At 45.1% G+C, this 17,385-nt stretch overlaps 1 protein-coding gene across 2 annotated transcripts in view; it reads right to left on the minus strand.

Annotated features, from left to right (window-relative positions):
• The window catches only part of FRMPD1 (FERM and PDZ domain containing 1), a 26,116-nt gene extending 8,947 nt beyond the window's left edge, over positions 1-17,169 (minus strand). The window contains exons 1-11 of one of the 2 annotated variants that reach the window (XM_061445366.1): positions 17,062-17,169; positions 16,124-16,281; positions 14,095-14,197; positions 13,709-13,754; positions 11,126-11,233; positions 6,080-6,175; positions 3,749-3,874; positions 2,469-2,588; positions 2,034-2,170; positions 621-747; positions 138-233 (exon numbers count right to left, since the gene is read on the minus strand). In XM_061445366.1, the coding sequence (XP_061301350.1) occupies positions 138-233; positions 621-747; positions 2,034-2,170; positions 2,469-2,588; positions 3,749-3,874; positions 6,080-6,175; positions 11,126-11,233; positions 13,709-13,754; positions 14,095-14,197; positions 16,124-16,281; positions 17,062-17,162 (1,218 nt within the window). In that variant the 5' untranslated portion in view covers positions 17,163-17,169. Of the gene's footprint in view, positions 1-137; positions 258-620; positions 748-2,033; positions 2,171-2,468; positions 2,589-3,748; positions 3,875-6,079; positions 6,176-11,125; positions 11,234-13,708; positions 13,755-14,094; positions 14,198-16,123; positions 16,282-17,061 lie in introns of both variants that reach the window. The other variant, XM_061445365.1, reaches the window with a different exon arrangement.
• Positions 17,170-17,385: the final 216 nt, after the last annotated feature.

Here is a 17,385-nt window from a genome sequence, read left to right on the forward strand (position 1 = left end):
TGGTGAAATAAAAAGGTTAAAACTCCTTCTCGCATCCTTATCTTTGCAGTTATTGTCCAAGTACAATAAGAGATGCACAAAGCAAAGCAATAAGACAGTATGCCAAAGCCCAGTTGCATAAATAAATGCACTCGTACCATAAGGGTGGCATTAAAGATCTTCCCATTGTACATCTTCAGGTCTCCCAGTATTTGCAGGTAGCTCAGGCGCACTTGGACTGCTGTGAGCACATGCTTCGTTTTGCAAGAGAAGGAATACTGTTTAGAAACATGACAGACAAACAAGGTTTTCCAGGTAGCCTATGGGGTAGAAGATGTTCTTTTCATACAGGACTTAGTATTTGACCAGCACATCTAGCTTGGTCTGGATGGGCACTTGATCTGTACAGGACCACCCCACATTACTACGTTTGCCATGTGGCAACCCCACAACAGAACACACTCTGTAGGGAAATTAGAGTGCGTGCACAGCAGATGAAGTTATAAGAGGAAAAGATAGAAGAAAAGTCCCACGTGATCCCACAGAGGAGAGACCCATGGAGAAAAGACATTGCTTCTTTGACTGTGAGAGATGCTGCCTCCATCCTGGGAGACACCTTGAATCCAGGGAATAAACACTACCTTTTGCCGAGGGTCCAGTAGCATCTGGTTCTGCTTCAAGTGGTAGCTGATGGCTTTCTTGATATCCTTCCCTCTCATGTTTCGAAGCAGGGTTGGTGAGATGAAATTTTCAATTCCCCAGTCCCTCCTGGCAGAAAAATGGGAAGGGAGCAAAGGGGGTCCCAGCTGTGCTGTCCCCCAACAACACAACAATGTGCAGAACAACAGCTAGCCAGAAGCAGAGAAGGGCAAAGGCACCATGCCAGTCATAGAAGCATAGAATCATAGAACAGATTGTGTTGGAAGAGACCTTCAAAGGCCATCTAGTCCAATGCCCCTGCAATGAGCAGGGACATCTTCCAACTAGATCAGGGTGCTGTAACATGTCTGGGTGTAGCTCACAGAACATGACTACCTTACTCAAATTCACTTTTATGTGCTTCTGCTACTGAGACAGGAGGTGGGTTGGAGGACCACGCACTTTCATGCAGAATGGCCATTTTTACATGGTTATACAGGAGACAATCTACAAGCTTTGTCAGCATAATAGTCCCAATCTGTCTGTGCCTCCCAGAGGATGAAGGTTCTTTACTTTGGTTATAAGATCATTACGTAACATCTGCAGCTCCCTACACCCAAAAATGTGGATTCATTCAGCCCAAGGAGTAAATATCCAGGAACTAAGAATGCTGCAGTTGTCTGAAGTCACTTCTCACTCTTCATTAACTGCACACTGTTGGGTATGTCTGGCTATATGCAGGCATCAGCAGCACTTGCCCAGGCTGGTGGAGGCTGAGTGGTGCAGTTACTACACAAATGTCTGTTATTCAATGATTGGCTCATCACAAATTCTTAAAGCAGGGCTGTTCTTCAGGGCAAGTGCGGTCTAACAGCACTGACATGCAGTACAGCACACTCGCTGCTTGTGAAAGCACATTTTGGTTTTTTTTTTTTCTAGATCCCATTACTTCACAGGACCTATCACTTATGCTGAAATTAGATATTTCTGAAATAGTTATGGTGGATGAAAGGGTGTAGTGGCTGTGCAGAGCTGATTAGTATCCTCTCTCTCAACTACTGCATGCAAATCTTAGTATAGTGGCAGGGGCAGGCTGAGTAACCGTAACTATCTGAGAGATTCAGTATTTTATGTCCCTGCTCTACCTACAGATCAGAACCTCCCTCTGCTTAGGCACATGTCCAGATGTTATACTGTACATATTATTCAAGCAGCTCAGCAGGCTAAAGACAGGCTCTGAAGCCACCTTGACCTAAAATGACTGGCACAACTAAGAGACTGCAGTCTTTCTGGGTCAGAGACAGGCTTCTATCCAGAGCTAAACACTGGGCAAACATAGAGCTGATGCCACTTTTAGTTGGCTCCCTGTTCTGCCAGACTTAGCCACAACACAGCACAGAAATTTGGGAACTTACTCAATGTATTTCAAGGATACTTTCTGTGGCTGAGCACAAGCATAGATCCTCTCCTGTATGTGCAGAGCAGCCAGACGTAATGCCACACTGCATTTCATTTCCACAGCAAATCTTTCCTGAAGCACATCACTGCAGCTCTGGAACAAATATGGGTGAGTTAGCATGATGATGTGAGCTCAAGAAGGCCTCTGATATAACTAAGTAATTGTAAGTCATAAAGGGAGCCACTCAGCTAATTTCAATCTCATTCTGTTAAAAGACAAGAATGTAAGTTGATTTAAGAATTTAAGACAAATTGAATCCAAATGCTCTGTTCCTAAGTGCTCTGCATTTCACATTCATGTAAATGAACTGGCCTGAAGTATGCTTTGGTTTAAAGCAGAAATGAGAATTGGATGAGAAGAGATCCAAAACCATGAAATGCCTCTATTTTACCTGCAAGTAGAGATATTCAAAGGCAATTGGGTCTTCCTGCAGGAGGTCTAAGGGATCTTTTGGGACAAAGCAAACTCTGAAGAGGCACCGGTAGTCCTGAGATTCTCTTTTTTGGACCACCTGCAACAGACAAACAGCATCATGCCACAGGGACTGCTGTAGTTCTTCATTTCATAAATGCATAGTAAGCCTCTGCCTTGTATGAACTCAGAAATAATTTAAAGATACTGTCAAGTGGGATGACTGCAGATTAGCCATTTGTCCTCAGCAAATACAAGGAGACATTGCTAATGTTTGTAATTTTATCTTAGATTCTTGTCCTGGTTTTTGCTTCTCCCTGTGGTAGCTTGGAAGTTCTTTGACAGCAAAGCTTCATTAAATATCCATTGATCTCATCTATTTGTAGTATAACCAGGACAGATGCTGCAAGGCCATATGATAATGACAGAGAAAGGTCAAAGCTTTCCTGCTTTTATGTTCAGTCTAAGATAGCAGCAGCCCTAAAGAGACACTTGGATCTTCATCATAATTATCAATATGATGTCCCCTGGGTTACACATTAGCATATTTTATTCTGGGAAAATCCCATACAAGCTTACCATCTGAAACAAAGCAGAAATTCTCAGGCACACATGCTCAGTGGTTGGACAGGGTTAGCTACTTAACCTCTCTGCATCACAGTGTAACACTGACCAACAAAGTCAACAGCATGGACATAAGACTCCCAGGTAGGCACATTCTCATAAATTAGATTAGTTGAGAATTAGTAGCAGAGCAATAGAATTACTAAGAGAACTAACCTCGTGTTTGCAGAGGTTAAACTTTTGATTTAGAATTTAATCAAAGTGGCACCTGGCTGGGTTAACTCTCTGACCACCTAGGGAACAGTAAACAGCTGTCTACACAGCTATTTTAAGATTGTCTGAAACAGTCCTCTGTAGATTGGCCTATCTGGCAAATGGCACAAAACATGCTCATCCCCTTAATTGCACTACACAGTCCAAACAACACCATCCCATGGGTATCATTCTGTGGGCACTCTGAATGGAGTGAGACACTTCTGAAAGTGTCATTTCTCCAGGAGCTCTATTTAATGCTGTAGTAACACATGCAACAGGGAGAGAACAGCACCTCTGAAGATGGGGCCAAGCTCACACCTTCTTGTGATACCTGCAGAGCCAAGTTTTCTCTGCACTTCACTGGCCAAAATTAATTTGTGCTGGTGATCCCTCTTCCCCCTCACAGCATGACTGCAGGGGCATGCAAAGGGTTCTTCTCACCTGCTCGATGAACTCTTCCTCATGCAGCAGGTGGATCTTTGCCACATTGTACTGCTCCTCCAGAGCAAGGGCAAAGTGCGCAATGCTCCGGATTGAGAGCTTCTCCTTCAAGGTGAGAACAATGTCCTGGGAAGGGAAAGTCCATAGCTAGTCGAACAGAATTTAGACAGAGCTCCTGAACACTGCTAGTATATCGCATGAATGTGGATGATTCTAGCCTGCTGCTGGCAGCCATGTGGAAAAGCACTGAAAGGGCAGTGGCCAGACAAAATTCTCTGCAGCCAAGAACATGCTTGGTGCTACAACACAGTGAAATTTTTAGAACTGTTTCACAGGAAAACAGTGCCTTTATGTACTGCCTTTCCCTCTTCACTAACGGTTTCTGAACACGCTGACCTAAACAAACCACAGAGGTCTCAAGGCTAGTGAAAGCCTGCAAGTTCATCAGAAATGGAGATACAGGAGATAGCAACTTCTTTGGGACACCAAGCACAAGCTTGGCAGTTAGCTGCTGTGCTATCCCAGCTGGATGTCTAAGCAACAAAAGAACATGCTAGCCAGGCAGTTAGCAGGATGGTGTTCAGAGCCAGCCACGCTGAAAGTTTCAGCCTTACAGTTTTTAGTTTGGTGGTGTTGAGCACTTTTTGTCACCCTTGATTCAAATGTTTGCTGTTGACCATTCCAGCTTTCTAGAACTCTATGACACTTCCTGAAGAAACTACAAAGAACTGGTGGCCCACCGATAAACAAGAATTTGAGAGCATAATTGTAGAAAACTTACTTAATTTGATTGAAATTGGTGTTCCTGTTATATGGTGAATTCTGTTGGAATACTAAGTCTCATGAAAATAACTGGGTTTATTTTTGGCAAACAGAAAACATATAAGGCTTGACTGAATTGAAAGAGAACTCCCTTTCTTCACTCAAGACTCTTAAGGTAAGCACAAATATTTGACTCACCTCAGTTTTAAGCAACGATCTCTTAAACAGCAGAGGAACTTTTGAAAGCACCTGACCTGGGAAGCATTTTACCCATTTGAGTGTTTCTGTTAGGATGCTGGTGAGGTTTGCATTCAATTCCAGTAAGGAAAAATTTGTTCCAGATCAGAGGTGAGCAAACTGAACCTAACATGACGAGCTAATCCATCTTTTAGAAATTAATACCTTGCAGGTGGGCATTCAGATCTCTCTTTACAACTCATCTCCCCTTTCCTTACTATTTCCCTGCTTTGTTTCATTTTCTTTTTCTCTGCCCTGCAAGTCACAACACTTGCATAGACTTACTTGCATGAGAGACCACGAGAGTGAAGTTTGGATAAACTAGACAATAAATTTCTCCTTTCTAAGAAAAGTTTTCAGTACATTATAAATAAAATCTCCTTGCTTTTCCCCTTAACATTCTTTCAGCCTGATAACTCCAGAAAGCCTGTCTATTGTGCATTTTTTCTACAGTAACTGCACTGCTGCAGGACATCGTATATCCTTTAAAGAAATGGCCTCCAATCACTATGCACAGGCAAATCTTACTAACTCCAACATAAACACTGATCAACTCTAAAGATCAGGCTAGAAAATCTTAAGGTTTGTAAGTCTATGTCTAAGCATGGAAGTTTTGGAAAGTGCTAGTTAGTGGCTCTGGAAAGCAGCACCTTGTATTTTGAAGAGAATGACAGTAACCTGTCTATTATGCCTCCAAGCACAAGTGGTTTTAGGTAGATTGTACTGCTTTTCCCCCTCAAGAGGTTAATCAGGTTTTATGTCTCCACAGGGAAACATAAACATTTCATGAGTGCAAAAATAAGGCTGCACAGACAGGAACTTTAAGGAACAACCATCACAATTATACTTGCTGTATTTACATGATATCCACATGATAGCCAAACCTGGACTCCACTGTTCAGGTCCCAGGTCTTGTTCTCCCTCTCATGGATGCACATTGTCACTGCTATATTAAACAACTTCCTCTATATTCTGTCATGTGGTTTCCAAAGAAATCAATGTTAGAGTGGACAGCTGCTGATTTGCCAGTTCCCACCAACCTATATACTCTTGCCCCACTTCAATCACACTTCACGAAGTGTAATGGTCTCATAGCCAAGTTCTTGCAAGTTTTGTGAAAACTGGCTGCTGAGAAGAAAAGAGTGGCGAATTAAAGCAACATCTCCTCTGCACAAAGAACATGGAAAATCCAGTATGCTCAGCATCAGCTGGCAATCCAGTTCCACTAGCTGGCCAATAAAACCAAGAGGTTGCAAATTCCGCTGGATGTACCTTTACTACTGGATTGAATTTAGGTAGTGGGAATAAAGGCAGACAACCAAGCATTGTTACCTTGACAGTAGTGCTTGTCTCAAACCTGAAAGCCTTCGTCTGTCCATTTTCCAAATATACTTTGAGAACGCTGGGCATACAAAGAAGAGAATTCCCCTGCAGAACAAAATCAACAGCACTAATCCTTGGATGTTAAGCCTCCAGGCACCAGTCTGCTCTGCGTGACACAGCACATGCTAGTATAAATGAAAATTTTTATCTGCTTTTGCAGACCTCTTCTGTGGCACCAAGCTTTATTCCCTGATGATGCTTATGGCATGGAACAAGGGAAGAGCATAACAAATGCCTTTACCATAAAACTCCAGCCAGTGCAACAGCTGCACATAGCCTATACATGCTTGTTGATCACTTCCCACATGATATAGGAAGATTTGCCAGCTGAGGGCCATCTTCCCTGGACTCTTCATCAGCAACTGTAGTGATAGGACAAGGGCTAATGGGTTCAGATTTAAACAGGGGGAGTTCAGGCTAGATATAAGGAAGTTATTTACTGTGAGGCTGGTGAGGCACTGAACAGGTTGCCCAAGGAAAGTGAATGCTCCATCCCTGGCAGGGTTAAGGCCAGCTTGGACAGGGCCTTGGGTGACATGGTCTAGTGTGAGATGTCCCTGCCCATGGCAGGTGGATTGGAACTAGATGCTCTTATCCTTTTCAACCTGAAGCATTCTGCAACTCTATTACCAGAAAAGCAGTGATGTCTGCCAGAAAAGACATCTTCCTGGGCACCAGGCAGCACTAACCACCTTGCTGACACTTTCTCACTAGCAGCAGCAATGACTTCAAGTTCAGAGCTACCTAAACACTCCATGACTGGATCTTGCACACCACAAGAAAGCTGTAGGATTCAGCTAAATATGCAGGATACTTTATTGAGCATTCCCTTAGGATTTGTGACTCTGGGGCTTCCCAAACAGGAGATGATACCACCAGAGTTTCTTGAGATGGATCTCAAATGCATTAGACAAGGCACTGACTTCCATAACAAAAGCACTTCCATTGGGTGCTCTGAAATTTTGGGAACTTGGCTTTTGTCCTTCTAGGGCTGTTGAGAGCTGCAACCTTTAGCCTTCTACCTTACTCCTTTAGTACAACTCATCTGCATATTCCTTCTTGTTTTTGGTGTTACTGTATTCCAGTGCTGAGAAAGTTACTCCTCCACCCTTTGACTTCCCTTTCAGAACATCCTTCTTATGTTCTTGGACCAGCATGTTCCTCCAATCTTTATCTAGTTGTCATGACAGTGTCAAGGCTGAGAACACATTTCTAAGATGATCTCTCCTATGTTCATTTGCTGTGCAACACCTTGTAAATCTCACAACCTTGATCTATCTTGACAGAGAGTGCATATACCCTGGAAATATTACCAGAACAAACATAAACCACATCTGAATCTTGTTCCTCCCCTCCGTTTCATGGGGTTCAAAGCTGCCTACAGTCATCACTGAGGAAAAAAGAGTGAACATTGCCACTGCTCCTGAGACCAAGGTGTAACTGTATGTCGAGTAGCACAAACACATCACATCTTTCACAGGCTTTGGGTCCTCCATCAATTTAAGAAAAGTGATGCTGGTTTACACTAACTGCACATTTTCTCTGGTTGCTCCCACAGTCACAAGTTATCATATGAATGAGGCCTTCTACAGTCAGCACATACAAGAACTTAAAATCTATATAGAAATTCATAGACAAATTAAGTATCACCACTCCCCTTTCCAGATCCAATCAGATGGCCAGAGCACCCAGATGAGATTTCTGTCTATTTTTGAGGCTCTAATAGTCTACTATGAATTAGTTCTGAAAGCTTCTGCTATGTCTTAAGCAGGTGTACCCCTCCTGTTTTATCTGGTGAAAGGTTGATTTACTCCACGTTACAGCTAGGCCCACAGCTTCTAATAACACACTGACTGATGCTGCCTGAGGATCCTAAGGGACCTGTATCTTGCATATCATTCCATTATATGGAAATACATAATCAGTTTGCAGTAGAAAATGAAGGCTGTGTAGCATTGAGGCTTATTAACAATTTATGTTCACAAACAGGAGTTTCTGATTTCAACTGCAGAACGCAGCCTCTGGGTTCCTTGCAGTTGCCACAGAGATCATTTAGCAATGCTCCATTAAGATGACAAGAGTACTCTATTTACTGAAACAGGAAGCTTTGCAGTTTTTCGGGGCCATAATACCCACTTTGGCTGTCTTAATACATCAGTCCACTGAAAGGAGAGCAATTCTGAAACACTCGAGCAGAGTAGCTGCTGTCTATGATGAACAGTGTTCTTCCAGAAATAGTCATAAATATATAACACATTTATTTACTCTTCCTTCATGCTAATATTATACTGTCTCCACCTGTTGAAAAGGGAAGCTAACACCATAGAATCATAGAAGGTGGAAAGGGCATTAAGATCAACCACCCTGACATGGGCAGAGACACCACACACTAAACCACATCACCCAAGACTTCATCCAGCCTGGCCTTGAACACTGCCAGGGATGGAGCATTCACAACTTCCCTGAGCAACCCGTTCCAGTCCCTCACCACCCTCACAGTAAAATACTTCTTTCTGATATCTGACCTAAACTTCCTCTGTTTAAGTTTGAACCCATTACCCTTTGACCTACCACTTTAGTTTCTAATGAAGAGTTCCTCTCCAGCATCCTTGTAGGCCCCCTTCAGATACTGGAAGGCTGCTATGAGGTCTCCACACAGTGTTCTATTCTCCAGCTGAACAGCCCCAACTTTCTCAGCCTATCTTCATATGAGAGCTGCTCCAGTCCCCTGATCATCCTCGTGGCCCTCCTCTGGACTTTCTCCAACAGCTCCATGTCCTTTTCATGTTGAGGACACCAGAACTGCACACAATACTCCAGGTGAGGTCTCACGAGAGCTGAGCAGAAGAGCAGGATCACCTCCTTCGACCTGCTGGTCATGCTCCTTTTTATGCAGACCAGGATACGGTTGGCTTTCTGGGTGGTGAGCACACACTAAAGCCAGCTCATGTTCGTTTTCTCATTGACCAACACCCCCAAGTCCTTCTCCTCAGGCTGTTACGAATTTCTTTTTTGCCTAACCTGTAGCTGTGCGTGGGATTGCCCTAACCCAGGTGTAGGACCTTGCACTTGGCATAGTTAAACTTTGCGAGGTTGGCATAGGCCCATGTCTCAAGCACGTCAAGGTCCCTCCAGTGTATCAACCGAACCACATAACTTAGTGTTGTTGGCAAACTTGCTGGTGGCAAATTCAATCCCACTGTCCACATCACTGACAAATGTGTTGAACAAGATCAGTCCCAATACCAACCCCTGAGAGACACAACTCATTACTGGTCTCCAGCTGGACATTGAGCCATTGACCACAACACTTTGTGTGTGGCCATTCAGCCAATTCTTTATCTACCAAGTGGTCCATCCATCAGATTTACATCTTTCCAGTTTAGAGACAAGGATATCATGTGAGACAGCTTCAAACACTTTGCACAAATCCAGGTAGATTACATCAATGGCTTTGCCCCTTTCCATCAGTTCTGTAGCCCTGTCATAGAAGACCAACAAATTACTCAGACAGGATTTCCCCTTAGTGAAGCCATGTTGGCTATCACCAACTACCTTGTTGTTTTTCATGTGCCTCAGCATGTTTTCCAGGAGAATCTGCTCCAAGATTTTGCCAGGCACAGAAGTAAGACTGAGTAGTTTGTAGTTTCCCTGGGTTATCCATTTTCCCCTTCTTGAAAATGGGGCTTATATTTCCCTTTTTCCAGTTGTTGGGAACTTCACCTGACTGCCATGATTTTTCAAATATGATGGACAGTGGCCGAGCAACTTCATCTGCCAGCTCCTTCAGGACCTGCGAATGGATTTCATCAGGTCCCATGGACTTGTGCACATTCAGGTTCTCAAGATGATCTTGAACCTGACCCTCTCCTACAGTGCACCTAAATTCTTCAATCTCACAGTCGCTGCATCTGCCTTCATAGACTTGGGCGGCGTGATCAGAGCACTTGCCAGTGAAGACTGAGGCAAAGGAGTCATAGAGAACCTCAGCTGTCTCCAAATCCACAGTAGCTAGTTCTCCCATTAGCTTCCAGAGAGGGCCAGGGCCCATATTATTCCTAATCTGTCTTTTGTTTGCAATCTACCTATAGAAGCCTTTCCTGTTATCTTTCACATCCCTTGCCAGACTCAGTTTTTACTGGGCCTTAGCTTTCCTGACCCTCTCCCTCTTTTCCTGCATGACGTCCCCATATTCTTCCAAGGCCATCTGTCCTTGCTTCTACTTTCTGTAAGATTCTATTTTCCTCTAAGTTTTCTTAGCAGCTCCTTATCCATCCATGGAGGCCTCCTGGCCCTCTTGCTGCATTTCCTTTTAGTTGGGACACACTCCTGACCTTGGAGCAGGTGGGACCCCAACATACAAATTAATTTCTCTTACCTTTATTTCTCATTAAATGAATGACAAACTACATATTGATTGTCTCCCTCCTCTGCACTTGCTACAACCCCAGTGCCCAGTCTCTGTCTGAAACAGCGCCATGGAAGCTCCCAGGCAGATACTAATGTGAAGCTCCACCTACATATTACTGTGTGCAGTTCTGGTGTCCTCAACATAACAAGGACGTGGAACTGTTGGAGCAAGTCCACAGGAGGGCCACGAGGATGATAAGGGGACTGGAGCAGCTCTCGTATGAAGATAGGCTGAGAAAGTTGGGGCTGTTCAGCTGGAGAATAGAACACTGTGTGGAGACTTCATAGCAGCCTTCCAATATCTGAAGGGGTCCTACAAGGATTCTGGAGAGGGACTCTTCATTAAGTATTTTCCATTAGTCTAAGTAAGCAAACAAAACATAAACCCCTCTAGAGATTCTAGTGCTTCCTCCCTGATCACAGATGTGCCTAGGAAACAAGTTGGCACCAGATGCCTGGATGTATATCCAGGTGCAGATACTCTGTAGGTCTTGTAAGCCAGCCTGGTATCTGTCCCCAGATGGGACCCATTTCTTCCCAACATGCACTGTCCACGGCATCCGGCTGTAGCAATACCCTACTGACCTGTGTGTGTCCGTTCACCAGCACTTCCTCTGCAAACCGTACTTTCACAGGGTTTGTTTTCAGCCTTGCCCTCTTCTCTGCAGTAAGAAATGATGACTTGGGCCCACCCTGAAAAAACGAGCACTTGGTTGGCAACTCAGTCTGTTGTAGTTAGGTACAAGATGCAGAGGCCCACAGTACAGGGAGGGGTGAGAGCACAGCCCATGCTGAAGCTGCTCACACTACACTGCTTCACACTTACAGGAACAGGTGATGTTAGGAGTCTCTCAGCCTCCAGGCTTGCTACAGGCAAAACCTACCTGGGCTACAAGACTTACCTGGGCGGTTGCTGCCTTCTGAACCCAGACCCAGCTGTTCACCAAGTGGACACACATGCAACACATCCTGTTGCACTCCTAATTTCACTGCAGGTTAACCAGCTACTGTGTTTACACATTTCCCCAACTCCTGCAATGAAGCCAGAATCCTGCAGAACAACTGTTTATCTACTAACAGCTGGCTTGCAGTAAGGCTACACAGCACCATAAATGAACACATGCAGAGTGCCTTGCAGTGACAGACAAAATCCCCTATTAGTGTATCACAAGAGCACAGCCATGTATGCAGCATATCCCAGCTCAGCTGGGGTTTCTAGAGCATACTCTCATATTGCAAACTTTTAAGAAAACTGCCCAAGACTAAAAAGCCAACTTGACTGCATTACACTATTGTCACATAACCATATCGCATAAACACCATGCCAGGGGCCTACCAATCTCACAAGACACCATGTGAGTCTAGGAACCACCAACTTCTTGTTCGCAAATGTCCTGATCTTGTAAAACATGTCATTCCCTAAGAAGAACAGAAGCAGTATCCCTCAATCCCTACACTCTTGTCGGAAGTGCAGGTATCTCCCAATCGACACAGCACCATCTTGCCCTGAGGCCATTTGGGAAGGACAGAGGACGGGAGTCAGGCAGGAGTCTCTGTGCTTGGCCAGCAACCCTTCCAGAGTCTGCTGGGCTGTATGGAGCATCATGCCCCACAGCTGCCCTGAGAAGGGCCAAGGCCTCCTATATCTCTTCTAGTATGGCCAGTGCAGCCCCGGCAGGGGGTCTGGTATCCATTGATGAGAGGTATTACCTCTCAGCTCTAAGCACAGCTGCCTTCAGAGTGGGGCAAGAGACAACCCCAAACCAAAGATCAGCCTTGACTGTACTTAGACATGTCCTTAAATGACCTTCAAATGGAAAAACAAAAACCGGTTTGTGCCCCATTTGCTTCTCAACAATGCAGGAAGGCCTGTGAAGGGTGTTCCAAATCCCACGCAGGGTTTTCAAAATCCTTTTCTCTCTGAAACCCTTCTGGCAGGCATTTAAGCCTTGTAAAACTCATTCTTATTTTTCCCTTCTCCAGAGCGAGATCAAGCCTGGCAAGACTGACAGTGAATGTACTATGCAAGGGAGATTAGATTAACAAAAGAGGGAAACCACTGTTAAGTGGGTTTGCTTAAAGTTTTTGTGGTTACTTTGGCTTTGTGCACATCTGTTGAATGGTAAACTTTGTGCAGGAAAAATTCATAGAAGAGATTTTTGTTTTTAATGTACCTTTACTGAAGGCCCAAGAAACTTCATGACATTAAGCCTGAGAACTCCAGTAACTCTTCTGAAAGAATTATCATTCTTGTTTCTAGGAATAAATTAAAAAAAAACCAAAACCTCCAAACAAACAAAAACCACTCCCAGAATGCTTTCCAGGGTGTGGGGGGCAACCCCCCCCCAGGCCACTTGCCACCACAAGAAAGCAAAAAGCACACAAACCCAATTTTGACCTTGCCTTCCAGCTCAGTGTTTATACGTACACATTGAAATCCTCATGGATAAACACATCATGTTGACAGTGCATGCCTTCTGGGGAATTTAATGCTACAGGAATGGGCAGTCAGCACCAAAGTTTTGTAATAAAGCTTTGGAATAAAGGTTTCTGTTCCCAAAGTATGAGCCACTCCCAGGTCCCAGCCCTTAACCACATGGATCCTGGAGAAAAAGAGAGTAATTTTTCCAGCAGTCAAAAGGAAAATCTCAAGAGCTTCCAAGGAGCACCTAGGACAGATGCTGGGCCTGCAGCCTTGGCACCTGTCTTTCATGTCAGGATGGTCCCCATGTCTCAGGCAGCTCCATCACATGGAGAGCACTCCAGGGTGTTCTTAGTGGGCTGGTCACAGCTTGCTGAAGAGACCTGCCTGTGATCCAGTCATTGTGACCTCCTGTCCCCTATGGAGCCTTGTCAGGCTCTCACAGCTCCTGATGGAGCCTCCAGCTCCAAAGAGTATGGGCTCAAACAGTTCAGCAAGCCTCTGTTTGTGGTGGGCTCTGAAAGCCACCATGGTTCTTCACCCCAGTGAGCTGTGAGGAGTTACAACTGATTCTCCCCAAAACCTCTTCAAAGGGCATGCATAAAAAGGGAGAACCCATGCAGCTCTCTTTTGGCTTTGGTCAGGCCTTTGTATCCTGTGTGCCAGCCCAGCCACCACATCTTCCCTGTGGGCCACACTGCAGCAATGCTGCTGGGACTGCTGAGTCCTGAAGAAAGGCCACTTACCGACGTGCAGCGCAGGACAGTTAGGAGGAGCTCATCACCGGCCTCCCTGTAACAGAGACATGTAGTCAGGCAGGGTCAGCAGCTGCCTGTGCCTTCCTCCCCAGTCTCATGGCAGATAGTGCCAGTGAGGCCTCCATCCCCTCCATCCCCACTGTGCTGGAAGGCTCTCAGCACAGTCCAACCAAGACAGAGAAAAGTGAGGGAACCCACTCTCCTGGGCTGCTGTGCCCTTCAGCTGCAGGGCAGACTTGTTGCTGTAGGACAGGCCCCCACTGAGCCAGCCCCACATCACTGTGCACCTTTGTAACCCCTAGTGAGAACTCATCCCTACATCTCTCCATTCAGCCCTCTGCCACCTCAGCCCTGCAGGCGATGAGGAACCACACCTGATGATGTCAGCCGCTCGTTCAACAGATAGGTCATCCACCACGGTGGAGTTTATCAGGAGGACCTGGTCACCTGGCTGCAGCTTCCCTTCAGCAGTGCTCCCTGTGAGTGAATGGTACACTGTTACTCATGACAGCACCATACCAGCAGACCTCCTCCCACCAGGGACGCTCACTGTGAGCTCCTTATCCTGCCTTCAACACACTTGCCTCAGCAACTGCCTCTGGATGGCAAAATAAAAAGGGGCCATAGGATGCTGGATCCTGATGGGAGCCAGTATACCCCTGACCATGTCCATGCCACTTTGCCTGGGCTGTTCTCTGGCTTCACAAGCTGCCCCTGCACCACAGAAAATCACTCTCATGCATTCTTTTTCCTTGTTGCAGTCCAGCACACATCCCTGCCCAAGGTGCAGCAGGATAGCTCACAGGCTTTTGGATAACCACAGGAGGACTAGGAGGTAGAAGCAGTGCCTTCACTTGCCTGCAGGCCTTGGGCACACACAGGCCTGTGGGCAACTGGCACACCATGGTGCTCCTCTCTGCTGGATCTGCACCCTGGCCTGACCGTGCTGGTTACATCCCAGTGGCTGACCACATACGGTGCATGGGCTAGGGCCTGGTGTTCCTAGCATGCCACTATCCAGACCAAGGATTCACCATCTATGCCACCATCCAGACTCCTGCAGCAGTCCTTGGGAGATTTGGGCTTGATTTCCAGCATGGTGATCCCCCTGTGCAACCTGGGAGAGGAGGTCTTCATAACCTCGCTGGTTGACGGGAGGACCCACAACAAGTGAAAAAGATGTTTTTTGAGTTTTGCTTTCCAGGAGAGTGGCAGCTGAAAGATGCAAGAGGTTTAAGGAGCAGGTGGACCTCTTGTCTGAGATGAATGATTGAGCATGTAATCCGCAGCACCTTCCACCTGCCCCTCAGGGAGATCCCAGGGCCAGATAGCATTTATGAAAGGCAAAACACAATCACCTAGAATTAAACAAATGGCTCTTAGACATGGACTCCCACAGCAAAGGATAGGACTTAAAAGGACAGGTTTCTTCATGCCTCAGTTTTAATAAAATGTTGATTCTTTGCAATTAGGAAAAAAGTGTGACAGAAAACCTCCCTCCCCATTTCTTAGACCCCAATACCCTCAGCTAATTTAGGCATGTTTCCTATAGGAAGAGGCAAAAAGAGAAAATTTCACTCAAAATCACTGTGAAAGGACAGAGACCACACTGTAGTGCCTTTATAATAAACATCCCACAAGCACAAGCGCTTGGATAGGCCGTTCCCTCAGGCAGATGGTGGATGCCACAGTCCACATGGGCAGCTAGAGGCAGAGCCTAAGCCAGCCCTCCTGCCACCCTCCCAACACCTACCTGCCCAGCTTGGGCATAGTCTTTCTCTGGCTGTCACACTCATACCAACAGATAAAAAGGCAGGCATTTTTGTGTACTCATTAAAAAAGAAAAAGGTATATAAAAAAGAAAAAGGTATATAAAAAAGCAGATTCACAAGTTTTTATTCAAAACCCCCAAGCCACCTTAAAAGCAAAGTTATACCTTTTATAACTGGAAGAGTTGATCTGCCCAACTTAAGCAGAATTTCACCTGGACTGCCTGTAACTAGCAGTGATCTCTGTGTTATATGGATGTAAGATCCTAGGGAATAAAAACTCCTAAGATTAGATTAAATTCTTCCTTTGTATTTCAGATAAAACATGAGAAAGAACTTTGCTTTGAAACGGATCTTCACATCCCTGAAGATCAGCTGTGTCTGAGTGCAGGCTAAGAATTAGCAGTGAAGTTGCCATTAGTTTAGATTTTTCCACGCCATCAGAATGCAGTAGATGTTCAAGCACTCTCCACAGCACAGGCACACAGGCTTTTGCCATTAAAATTCAGAGATCACATGCCAACCAGAAGTACCTGAAAAACTCAAATACTGGCCAGAGTTCATCACTAAGGCCAACTGGGACAATTTAGGCTTCTCATACCTATGATTGTAGGGACAAGGAAATGGTGCTTACCTGCAGTAACAGAGGCAATTGTAAGAGGAAGGTTTGGACAAATCTCAAAGCCATAGTGATGGAGGACCAAATCTTTATATACTGTGACAGTAATTTTGACACGGCTGGCAGGCTGACTACTGCCATCACTGCTGCTGTTTGTCACAGACACACTGCCCCTGTGAGACAAAATACTGGTCATTAAGATACAATCTGATGATACTTTATAGAAGGGTCATAGATCCACACACATTTTCAGCGGACTGTGTCAGTACACAGAGAGGCCAACACTTCTCTGGGTACCCACAGGTGGCCCTGCAATGTGCAGGCCAGCAATGATCCTCCAGGCTCCACAGAAAGCTTAAGATAAAAGACCAGTGGCACTAGCTGGTTGTAACCACAACTCTTCTAGCCACCCCAGCCCAGTGGTCACATAGAGGGAGAAGTCTAGGTGTGCCCCGCAGTAAGCAATACCTTTACCCAGCAAGGCAGTGACAAAATTTACAGGTCTCTGCTTCTGCCAGGATCCGGTCTACCTTAATTTTGATTCACAGACTTTAGGAAAGTAAGGTAGCTGTGGTCCAAGATCCCTTGTAAGTGCAACTCAGTCTTGAGCTAAAAACATGGGCCCATGGCAAGAGACAAAGAGAAGTACAACCCTTCCTTCAAGAAAAGCACATTTTACATTGAGCAATATTGTATTTCTGCAGAATTTTGTGGCTTACAGAACGAGAATGCCTGAAAGCAGGAACATCTGTCCTTGGAAGCCAAGAGGGATGCTTAAAACCACCTTTTTATTTATTTTTTTTTCCTGACCCTGGGGACTACTGTATGCGTGTTTCCCACAAACAACTTAAACAATGAGTAAGATCTGCAACCTGTTCCTGCTGAGAACAAGCTTGCACTGTCTTTGATCAAAGGTGATCCACAGATGTTTCTTTCACAAAAAACATGTTTACCTTGATGCACCATCCCGAGTGCGATGAAGCCATTTTGCTACCATTTGCTCTATTCTACATGCTTTGCTTGTCTGGATTAAGTTAGCCTCCAAATCTTCCATTTACCTGAAAGTGACAGAAATCACAGGAAAACAGAAAAAGATTGAGGAAATCTTCTAGGCACTTTTCAGAATTACCAACACAAAATCACGTGGTTTTTTTTTTTTTTTTTTTGGTAATAAAGAGATCCACTAGCACCTTGGGAAGACCATGTTCTTTAACAGAGGACATTAACATCTGTAACACTATGATTCCTCCTGGCTAACCAGTCTTCCCTGCCCGGTG

The sequence above is a fragment of the Pezoporus flaviventris genome, unplaced genomic scaffold (assembly GCF_033815535.1).
Source record: "Pezoporus flaviventris isolate CSIRO_AGI_PZ_B2104156 unplaced genomic scaffold, CSIRO_AGI_Pfla_v1 ptg000004l, whole genome shotgun sequence".
In the NCBI taxonomy this organism is placed as follows: Eukaryota; Metazoa; Chordata; class Aves; order Psittaciformes; family Psittacidae; genus Pezoporus; species Pezoporus flaviventris.